Here is an 11,948-nt window from a genome sequence, read left to right as displayed (position 1 = left end):
AGGAATGAAGCTTTTTGTTTATTCACGAGTCACAGGCTTAAAATGGGTGCCCTTATAGCTCACTGTGGTGCCCAAAGTAGCCAATCTGATACTGAATCTGGGGACTAAAGCCTGAAGGCTAGGGAATAGCCCCGGCCTATTAGGGTAAAAAATAATAATAATTTAAAAAAATTGGGCCAATATTATCACAATTGACTTTTGTTGATGATAAAACATCTCTGGCATAAAGCAAATATCATAAAGGCAGTGCAGCCTACATCATAGGAACAGGTCTTAGCAATAGGTTTCAAGGGGAAATCAGAGTCTCCTAGGTGTTATATCAGCAGGTAGACTTCAAAGTTGAAGTTGCTTTCTCGAAACACTCACTTCCCTTTGCAGCTTACCACAAATGAATGGTGGCAAACAGGTTAATTCTGGGAGGTCAGTCACTTGCATCTCTGCTGGGGGAAAAAAAAAAAAAGCCATGAAGCTCCACAGGCTGATGCAGTTGGCAGCATTGGTCTGTGTACAGCTGCAACAGCCACTTTGGCAGAGAAATTCCTGATTGTGATAAAAGAAGGGGCAGATTTCATGAAACAACTGCCATCAGCATAGTCTAGATCAGAGCTCTTACACCTGGATATGGATGACTGCAGACTTTGTAATCACATGGTCCTGTTTATATTAAAACTCCATTTCCAGTTTCTCTTTCAAGGATAATTAGCTTTGGTGGCTGTTAAGGATGGTTTTGTGGTAAGTTCAAGTATATACAACATTTCTGAATTGGTACAGCCCCCTTCACATGGCTTTACAGTTTCTTTCCCCAGGGGTGAAACAAAAGAGGATTTCTTCTCTCTCTCATCCTTTTATTGGTTTCCACTAATGCAGCTATACTATTGGAAACACGCAATTTTCTAATGTACATAAAACTGTCGTCTACTGAGTATAATCTAAATCAGATCTAAACACAGATCCATGCACTATAGTCATCTAAATTATTTACAAACAAACTTTCAAACTCTGCCACTCTTTAATGAAGTCCAAAATTTGGCAAATGTCCATGATACAAAAATTTTAAGGAAGTCTTCAACCATAATTACTACAGAACCCAAAATGTTCTAGAGCATGTTCAGAACACCTCTGTAGCATATTGTACAACAAGCAAAGCCAATAAATTGTCTTTAATAAAGTTCTGTTCATGCCTAAAAGCAGCTGTAGCTCATTTGCTGCATTCAGCTCTGGGGCCCCCAACACAAGAAGGACATGGACCTGTTGGAGCGAGTCCAGAGGAGGCCACAAAGATGATCCAAGGGTTGGAGCACCTCTCCTATGAAGAGAGGCTGAGAGAGTTGGGGTTGTTCAGCCTGGAGAAGAGAAGGCTCCAGGGAGACTTAACAGCATCCTTCCAGTACCTAAAGGGGCCTACAAGAAAGCTGGGGAGGGACTTTTTACAAGGGCATGGAGTGATAGGACAAGGGGCAATGGCTTTAAACTGGAAGAGGGAAGATTTAGATTAGATATTAGGAAGAAATTCTTCCCTGTGAGGGTGGTGAGGCACTGGAACAGGTTGCCCAGAGAAGCTGTGGATGCCCCATCCCTGAAAGTGTTCAAGGCCAGGTTGGATGGGGCTTTGAGCAATCTGGTCTGGTGGAATGTGTCCCTGCCCATTCTATAATTCTATGATTTGCTTCAAATAATATCTTAAAATGTTACATAATAAAATGCTCATCACCATGCATCCTGAGTACTTTGTAACTGAAAATGAACCTTGACCAAACTGCATTTGAACTGTGCAGCGAGCAACTCCTTAACTAGAAGTAACATTGTTTTGTGACAACTGAATTAAGAAGGCATAATGTCAGGCTATAAACTGTTTTCCATCCTATTTTTAAGGGTGATCTGGAATGTGAAAGTAGAATAGTGCAGTTGAATTTTGTAAGTTCTTTAATGCTGGAACGTCTGTTTTCCAGGGCATTTATTCAGCATTTCATACATTTTATGTGTTGCCAGAGTAAAGCAGTGCTGTGGTGAGATTGATTTTCTGTAAAATAGTAAGCAAACGGCAGAAGTTAAAGTTCCTTGAATATTTTTGGCAGAATTTCTCTCCACAATAGCAACTTCAATATGTGAACTTAATTATAATATCTTAGTATATCCTCCTTATAAATACTTTCTTGTGTACATATAAAATAACTGTTGTCCTTTGTTTCTTCTCTTGGGTTTGTAGTTTTTCGAGTACACATCCCATAACGAAATACGTTACAACACCCGACAGCCAGAAGTCTGTGCAGCAGTCGATTCGGGGACTGACTACTTGACGATGTACTTGTGTCAAGAAAATGTCCATAGTATCCCTGAAAACCAGAAGTTTGTTTTCAGAGAGGTAAGTGTGCTTGCTTCGTTTTGGGTTTGGTTTTTGGGGGAGTAGGTAGAAGGAGAATTGTTGAGTTTTTTCTTTTTATCTTACTGCCTACACATCATGTGGGCCACAAGATTGGCATAGAACTCTGGGAGAAATATGCTATCTTGGCTTTTAATATCTGAACATAGAACCAGGGTAGCAACAGCACGCAGGTGAAGACTATGCCCCTCATAAAGAACAGGAAGATGTGAGGAAGGAGAGCACCCTTCTTATCCTCAGAGGAGCTGGGAAAGGTTGGCAGAGGTCTCTCCTTGCGCTGTCCACATCTAGCACTTTCTGCAGACTGCTCAGTTCTCTCACATCTCACCCCTACTGACTTCTCCTGAGAACTGAGGTGCTTCCATATACCCTTTCCCTGCCAGTCTTATGGCTGGCCTACTCCTGCTCTTCTTTCATTGACTTCTTTAATTTCCCAGTATTTATACCACCATATAGTCCTGATATTTCACATACCACCATTACTTTACACTCTTCCCTGCTTTTGAGCAAATGTTACTTCTCTGCAAACCATCTCTCGTGACCCTCCCCGTAAGCACCATGCTCCCTGAGCTTTTCTGCAATGTAACGTGCAGAATTTCTGCAACATAATTTGATGCACTGTCAAAAAATACCTTCAGCCCTACTCCTGCCCCTACACAGGACACATCTTACTGGCTTTGAGGACTCAGCAAATCTGTACCTCTCTTCTTCAACCTTAATGCCTACTCCCAAAGGGGAGAAATGCTGAGAAGTATGGTATATTTAATAAACATAACGTGATCTTAGAAAACCTTGTGTTTAGTAGTTTTTAATCTCTGAAGGAGTTCCAGGGTGCCTGAGAGAAAATAAATTGGATGAAAAATGATGGCCTTGGTCAGGTTCTGTAGTGTTATTATTTGGCTAAAGGAAAAGGTCACATAATACATCAAAATGGTTTATTTACATAATGTGTCTGCATAATGCATCTAAACTCTACAGGCTCCGTGGTTGACAAATTTCATGCTTAGATAGTACCACTAGTGATAGGTAGCAGAGTAGATTCTAAAGAAAAATACAAAAACTACCCTCCATTCCCTAAATCTAGTCCAGACTGAAGCTCACAGCAATATTACTGAGTAAAACAAAGTATTTAAAAGGCTGACTTTATAAATGATGTTTCATTTTTAATGCTGACTTCTAACAAAATTTGTCAAGGTCATATGCATTAATCCATAAGACTGACATATTGAATGACCCTCAGTGACTCCAGGAAATAATTGAGAAAACACAGTCCTGGAATATATCAATTTCCACTGCATTCCTAACCATTAACTTTTAGCATCTGAAATTTTAGGAATTATTTTAAATCTTCTTTCTTTCTCGTGATTCCTTTGTGCCTGTGTATGATTTGAATGTACTGCTCTGCTCAAATTCCTCTTCTGTTGCATTACATCAAAATCACCAGTCCTCATCTTTCAAGGCAAGTGATGGGTGAGGTGTCAGTACCCCATTTCTCTTGCTTTGTGCGGAGAAGTGTCAGACACTGGAAAAACTGTCCTTATAGATGTAGCATAATCAAAGATTTGAACAGGCTTCCCAGCAGCCTGGCAAGAATTAAGTTCGTACCGGCACTGAGTCATGAATGAAGCAGATATTGATTAGTCCACTCAAAAATTTGAATTACCATGATGGAAACGGGGAGGTCATTCAGCAGCTAAGTCTGTCAGCAAGCCCATGAACAATCACGCACTGCTGGGCATCAGGGGCTGTGGCTTGAGGTGCAATTAGCACGACAGTCCTGACGACAGAAGGAGCAGACCTTCAAAGGAGTCAGGGTTACATTCAGAAACAGAGTGTTGGCATTTTTCTTTGGAAGCCACCAGAGGCTCTGGAAATGGTTACGTGTAGGAATGTCACCTGGGCCAAAGGAATGGTCTTGGAGCAGGGCAGTTCTCCAGAGTTGGCTATGCCACTTTTTTGCAGCTCGTTATCCTAGCTGACAGTGCTCCCAGCTCACAGCAACGTGAACTGGAGATGAAATGTTCTTGGAGACTCCCATTAGGAGGGCCTGAGGCCTCAAAATGTGTTCTTTAGGGAATCTGACTGTGGAGGCGTGTCAGACCTTACACCTCTGAGGCAGCTGTGCTGCCCTCCAGCAAAGCAAGCTCATTCCAGACACATCTGCCGGCAAGGGGCATGCTTAGATATTTTTTTCATTTTCCACTAAAAATACACCCTGTGAAGAAAGGGGAAATTTTTTTGCTGAAAATATATCCAACATCTGCACTTAGCTAGCAACATTTACATTTTACTTGCAAGATGTGCAATAAGTTGGTGAATTTGGGTGATGCCTGTTCTTGGCTTTGGTTTTCTCTGCCCATGGTCTGGTGCAGTAGCAAAAGGCAATGAAAGTGAATGAAGTTAACACATTCTTTAGAGGCTTAGATATCAAGACACAAATCACTCTAAAGCAATGTTAATGTAAATTTAAAAGCAGGGTCTTTTCATAAAGTTTCAGAGATCCTCAAGTTAGGCATTTTGGCTTCACTGCATGGCCCCATGAGAAGGATATGTGTGATATTTATATGTTATGAATGTCTTCTGTTACTTTTAAAACACAGTGATATGCCTGTAGTTTTTAAGACCTGAAAAGCAAAATTTCTGTCTTTTGTAGGATGGTACCTTGTTTCATCTACAAACTCAGAAGTGCGTACAAGCAGAGTCAAACGCTTACAATGGTAACCCAGCACCATTGTTACGACCATGTACTGACTCGGACTACCAAAAATGGTTCTTCAAAGAAAGAAGTTGATCCAAATGTCATCTAGGATATAACTGAATATGAAAATGTGCTCCTTCTACTCAGCAGTTAGTCAGCCTTTTGAAAATCACAGAAGTGATATATTTTTGTATGGAAAGAACTGTAATTAGTTTACAAGCCTTGGATTTAGTTTTCTGGAGCATTAAAATGCACTAAGCATTGAGAGCTATGTAAAGTAAAAACAGTGGTTATATCATGCCACAGAATCTACTCCTCCTCTTTTCTCTTTATTTGGCAGCTACATAACTGCTTCTGAAGTGTCTTAGGTTCTTTTCACAAGTGACTATATTTTTTTAATCTACTGTGTGAAAGTAAGGCAGTCAAAATAATTGCACTAATGTTATCTGCCAATAACTTAAAATGTTTATTTTTCTACTAAAACATTCTGCAGTTGGGCCTTTTAACAGATAGTAGTTAATAATTCTTCTTGTCTTTTAAATACCAAGAAGGTAAATGTAGGCCAGATTCTGCCCTAAGTGATTACCACAAAACCCTCACTGAAGACAGTGTGGATTTGCACATGAAGGCAGAGTGGGTCTGCATGGTTTTGCACAAATAACAATCTACATGCATACAGATTGCACATGCTTGACAATACTATACATTAAATGTTGCGACAATTTCAGATGCTCATGGCACTTGATGAATCATTTCTAATCATGCTTACGTCCGATTTGGCTTAAAATGGGGATTTTCTCATCTTTCTCGAAGAAATAAGGCAACACTATTTAAAGGTGATGCTCTGGGAAAAGCTAATTCAATTCACATGGATCTAGCTATGCGGCCATGTCCCAGACTTTACAACTTACTTTAACATCATGTGGGTTTTCAACATACATAAAACTGGCAAGATCAGACCTACCAATAATTCTTTTGATAAATTTCATAATTACAGCCAGAGAAAATGAATCTAAGAAATTACATCTTTCATTAAATTGTAAATGTTTAAATGATTCATATAAAAATAGTTATATAAACAAAAATGGTTTTGCAACTAATTGATATGATATGCAGCTGATATTAATACAAAAAGAATTGTCTTTCAGATATAACTTGCATTTTGTCTGGGAGCTCCTTTTCTGCTAAGTTGCTATGTTAACACATACAGTCCTATTGAAAACATGGGGTTTTACCTGCACTGGCACAAGATGTTTTCTGCTGTGGTGTGTGGGATCTGCCTTACCCATCATACAAATGGCATGTATAGCAATGTATTTGGTCATTGACCATCATCATTACAATGTTGATTAAAAGTGTTTCAGCTCATAAGGAAAGTTTCTTTCTATATCAGCTGGAGGCATGTTTATGTGTAGAAGCATGGAAATGTCAACCTTTTTCCCCATAGAAGTCTTGGCGTCTGTTTCAGTTAGTTTTGGATGTATTTCGTTATTTGCCTTTGTTCATGTTTTCTATTAAAAATGTACAGCCTTTTCTTTGAATCCTCATAAGCTCATGCCATTTTGGCATACCTATTTATATGATTAGGGTGTGAGGGGAGGGTTTTCTGCCTATAGGAGATGCACATGCAGGGTCTTCCAAGGTCTTTTTAAACCCATGTAGATAGAATGTTTTTGTGAGCACCTTTAAAGTTTTGTCTCTGTGGGCTGGACTGATGAAATCGATGTTAGAATTAATAAAGTATTTTGTGATTCAGTAGAGTGGGAACTGTCTTTATAACTTTTTTTTTTCCCTTATGGTCAGTGATTTTCTTTTAATCATTTCTCTGATCTCTTAGGCTCTTGATCCCTGCAGCAGTTGGGAAAAGACAGGTTTATTTTATAGTGGCTCCAGTTCCCTTTCCTGAACTTAGCCCATGTTAACAGCAGTGGTGTGCACTTTGTGGAGCCGCAGTTCAAAACTGGGCAGCTGCATGAGAGAACTGTGAGAGCTCCAGCGGCACAGCAAGGATTTTGTATTCATTTCTGCTTTGCCTTGTTGACTGTTGATTGAATTACATTACTAAGTTAAAGAGAGCCCAGCTATTACAATCGCAGACAAAACTGTCATTGACCTCCATGGTCAATGGTCATGGTCGATGAGGATTTCTTAGTTTTGGGACTTCAGGATTTCATCATCAGGTGGTGGTATGCAAGGGAAACTTAGTAATTGGAAATTATTTTCCATGCGTCTCCCCACTCTGCACTTGTTTAGAGGGAAATATTGATGTTTGGGGCTTCTAGTTACATGCAGCTGAGCTGTTTTCTCATGTACCAGCAAACCTGCTAGCCTGGGTTGAATATTTTCTAGTCAAACACACTTATGTGGAGTTCAAAAGCAGACACTGGACATGGCAATGTCACCAGCTTGCTCTGCTTATGTTGGCCTTTTAGTCCATCTTCTTACCATTTTTTCCTCCTTGATATCCTTTTATTCTTGTCAACTCACTGGAATTGTATTAATGTCTGGCTTCAGGTTTGGAGGGTGAAGGACTCCATCAAGCATCTGAGTCACAATGCACATCTTCAGACTTCCTTTTGTAGGAGGTCAGGGCCACGTGCTGAGGAATGGACTGTGGACTTTGGGCTTCTCCTCAGCAGAGAAGGGGCGAGATGCCTCACAGGCATGGAAAAATTGGAGGACTTCAGTCACAAATCGATACTTCATCTGGTTCTGGCCTCCTAGGGCTCTCTTTGAAAAAGAGAGAGAGGAACACTTCCCACATGGTCCAAATCAAGAACCAGTAGGTCCCACCTTTCTTAGTATTCATTTTCCTTTTATACTTAGAGCCTCGTGTTTCTTTTCCCCTTTGCCACTAACAATGTGAAGCACCCATAAAACCAAAACTTGCAACTCAAGCCTATTAATAACCTTAGATTAAAAGAATGGGATACCAGCAGCACAAACTGGGAAACCTCAAGGGTCCTTCCGTTTTGTGCCATCACTCTGTACAAAACAAGACAGGACATTTTTTAAATATAGATCAACTGAACAAATTGTCCTAAGGAGATATCGTCCCAGTGCACAGTACGCTGTATAAAATTCTAGGATAAAGGTGACAAAATCTGTCTTCCAAATGGATTTGCTTCCTTCCTCATTGCCTAGCTGCGAATACAACCTCTCCCATGTTTACTGCCCTTTTTTCGGCATTATACTGGATCAGTGTGATTCTGTGTTCTCCCAGGTTCCCTCCCTTACCCTTGTCTGATGTTCCTTGGATGTCCCTATGTATGTCCCCATATGTGTGGGGCATATTTGGCATGGTTGAGGCTCAAAAGGTTAAGCCAGGAGATGTACTTCACAAAACTCAACTGTGCAAAATGTTTTCCCAATTTTCCGTATCCTGTGCTGAATACACCTGGTGACAGGAATAGTAACATGCAAGGAGACTTTAACCTTTAATAAATTACCTGATCGTATTATCCCCAAAATGTGAATTTGGGATTGTAAGTACTGATTGAACTTGCTGGTTTTCTTGAATTAAAATTGTCATTTTAAAAAAAGCTTATATCTTAGTCTCTGTATTCCTTCATTAAAAAAAACAAAACAAAACAAACCACTAAATTGCAATCCAAATTGCAGACTGGTGCCTAATTCTTTATCATATTTCGTTGAACTCATCAGGTAACTATGTTGCAGGTTTTTTTCTTTTATTCTTCCACCATTCTCATTTCATTTGAACATTGTGGGTCTTCGACACGGGCTAGAACTTACTGGATTTTCACTTCAACGGAAGACAGTATATGAAATAAGAAATAAACCCCTAAAACCTCTGTATGTACAGTCTTGACCGAACCATTACAGTGGAGGATTGTTAGAGCTTGCACAACCACCCATGAACAACAGTCATTATTGTATACGCATTGGGCAACATGAATTGGAAGCAGTATTTCTTGCTAGCTCTGCTGAAACAAAGATTCAAAACTGTGTTCAATTTTTGTTATAGGAAGTGATAAGATTTACTGGAGGGGGAAATTGATGTTGGTTGGTAACACTGGGACTGATGGGACTGTGCTCCTGTTCCCTATGTATGAAAACACAAGCAGTTACACAGTGATACTCTTGGGTTGGTAACTCAAAGTCTGATGTTCTTTTAATTTCATTTGGTTCTCTTAAAGCCTGTAGATTGGGAGATTGATTTCAAGTTTGAGCTTTGTTCTGACACCCTGATACAAAGATGTAGCAGTGAAGGTGTTTAGGGAGACTGTAGGGTTAGGATCATGCAGTTGTGTATACACACTTATAACTGGGGCGGTGGTGTTGGGAGTGTTTGAGAATGAGAATGCTGTATAAGCTCATAATGAAGGCAAAATCTTGGCTGTGCTAGCAAGTTAGCTGAGGTAGGTGGGAAAGTCCTTGGGAGGGAGGGAAGAGAGGGATAACAGAGATCCCCCCATTCTGTCAGGATGCTAGCAGTTTAACTCCAACAGCCACAGCTGGGTTTGAATTAGGGCACTGCAGTATTCTTCCACTTCCCATTTACAGAGGAAAACAATTATGTATGTATATGCAGTACTAAAATTACTGTGCCTAGATCAACAGTTTTCAATCTTTTTTTTCAATCCATTACTCACTGACATTTATATGAATAGACAAAGCCTGTTTAGACCAGTCCCAGTCAGCACCGACAGGAATGACGTGGCTGTAGATGACATACTTTTAGAGGCTTCCAGGATTTCCAAAGGGGGTTGAAGACAAAAACAGGGCAGGACCTTTTCAGTGACTTCTCCTAACTCCAACAGCAGCAAGAAAGAAGATGGTAGATGGGAAGTGAGTCACTGGCCTGATGGGCAGCGTGACATGTTTCGTATAGCATCAGACCATCTCCCAGGGTGGGAGAGGACTTGCAGCAGATGTGATTTGCTTCTGGGTGGTAAGGGAAAAATCAGTTTTCTGGGTTTCTTGAACTTTTATCCATGCTCTGAAGGTATTTAACTTGCAGCTGAAGAAAAAGTGGTCAAGGGAGCCATACCAGTACAGATACTTAGACCTGAAATTAATGAACTATGTACTCTGTGATGAGCAAATATAAAGAATATATAAAGAACAAAAATGTTAACTGTGCATACACTATGAGAAGACTTAGTGATAACTGAGAGAAATTGGAAATAATCATTAGCAGGAAGATATTTGACATAACTGTTTTTACTGAAATATAGTTGAAGGATTCACATGCTTGAAATGCTGAAGTAACTGGGTAACATGCTGGGAAGAAAGTGACATTTGATTTTCAAGCAAAGAGAACAGGATTTACAATTCTTGTGAACTGATATTTTGGACAACAAGGAATAAACAGATACAGAGGTGTGCGGTTTAGACCACCAAATGAGAATATAAAGCCTTTTTGCATAGCAGATAAAGGACATGTGCTACTTTAGAGGATTTCATCCTAGGGGATGCACTTGACTGATTTCATGGTAGCATGGGGATTTCTAAGGAAAAAAAAAAAAGGCAGCTGGGCAGGCAGCTGTGTCTGACACAATCTTTAATAAGCAGTTTGGTGCAATTCTCCTTTAGGCCTCCTTTTATTTAAAATTAGCAGTTACCTGGGCATCTGTTACACATAAACAAAGGATAGTACCTATGAAAGAAGAAATTTCTCCGTGCTGAGAATTGGAAAGAAGCAGGGTTTACAAAATAAAACTGTATGTATATATCATGTTGAAAACTTCAATGTGTACAACATGAAAGTTTTTGATAGGATTGCAAATGAAATAGTTAAAAGTGTCAGAAATAAAGTTCTTTGTAAAATCTAAATGTAGGTTCAGTGCATCTATTACACTATTGTCTTTAATGACGTGATTTTCTTGCATTATTTTCCCTGTTTCTTTTACAAAAGATGTGGAAACTTGACTTTTTTCATGCCTCACTGAGTATACAGGAAGGATTTTGAGAGGCTTACTTTGCGTAATCCTCATTGTTCAATATATGGCCTTATTTACTTCCCCATAGTAAATCCCTAGCCTGAAAAATAAAGATTATTTTCTTTTTTCTTTTTTTTTTTTTTTAATGGAACTTGAATGTTACAGTGTCTTAGTCCTTCTCAAGTATTTATTACTCTATCTTCACAGTATAACCATGAAGGAAGAGCACCCCTGTTTTGCTGACACGGAATGCGGTGACAGAAAGATTAAGGTCAGAAGTACCAGGTTATTAAATACTGTAATTTGAAGGGTAGCTTTGCTTGGTTTAAATGATACCCAGCAATACTGCAGAAGTCTGCAGTTCAGACAGAGAAGCTGAGAATCATTTGTCCAAAGGTGGTCACCTTCAAACCAGAAACATGCATACAGATGAACTGTCACCCCAGGGTTCCCATTACGCACAGAAGGATGCAGAGAGTGATGTATAGAAAGGATCTCCTGCCCAGTGCCCCCAAAATGAGGTATGTGTCATCGGAGGCTACCTCTGAAAAGTCTGCCTTAGCTTTCTGGGCAAAGAGGGATAAATTCTGGTTTCCTGGGCCGCCTTTTGGAACTGTTTCTGTACTCCATGGTAAGCATTACCTCCATGACATAGCACTTCCTAGGTGTGTTTCTGTGACCTGCCTCCCGCCCGAGGGCAAGCCTTGAGCTTTACACCCAATGGAACTATGCAATAACTCTTTCCGACCCGTGTTTGCGAAGAAGCGAGGAGATGCATTTGATTCTTAAAGTAACAAAGGGACATTTGCTGCTGCATCAGTAACAAAGGAGGATGCTAATAATATTCAAGGTATTAATTCTGTTGTACCACGTAACTTGGACTCAAGCTTTCTTTCAGAAAGACTGAGTTCTCAAAAACTGGGAAATTGCTTAGAAAAAAGCTTAGAAAGCTGATGACATTCCAGAG

At 39.8% G+C, this 11,948-nt stretch overlaps 1 protein-coding gene across 1 annotated transcript in view; it reads left to right on the top strand.

Moving 5' to 3' along the window:
• The window catches only part of GALNT12 (polypeptide N-acetylgalactosaminyltransferase 12), a gene marked incomplete at its 5' end in the record, with an annotated part of 34,925 nt that extends 29,431 nt beyond the window's left edge, over nt 1-5,494 (top strand). The window contains 2 exons of the mRNA XM_009703975.1: nt 2,207-2,362; nt 5,034-5,494. Of these exons, the coding sequence (XP_009702277.1) occupies nt 2,207-2,362; nt 5,034-5,171 (294 nt within the window). The remainder of the gene's footprint in view (nt 1-2,206; nt 2,363-5,033) is intronic.
• Between the last annotated feature and the right edge of the window lie 6,454 nt (nt 5,495-11,948).

The sequence above is a fragment of the Cariama cristata genome, unplaced genomic scaffold (assembly GCF_000690535.1).
Source record: "Cariama cristata isolate BGI_N322 unplaced genomic scaffold, ASM69053v1 scaffold17467, whole genome shotgun sequence".
In the NCBI taxonomy this organism is placed as follows: domain Eukaryota; kingdom Metazoa; phylum Chordata; class Aves; order Cariamiformes; family Cariamidae; genus Cariama; species Cariama cristata.
The sequence above is the reverse complement of the archived record's forward strand: the minus strand, read 5'-3'. Positions and strand labels throughout refer to the sequence as shown.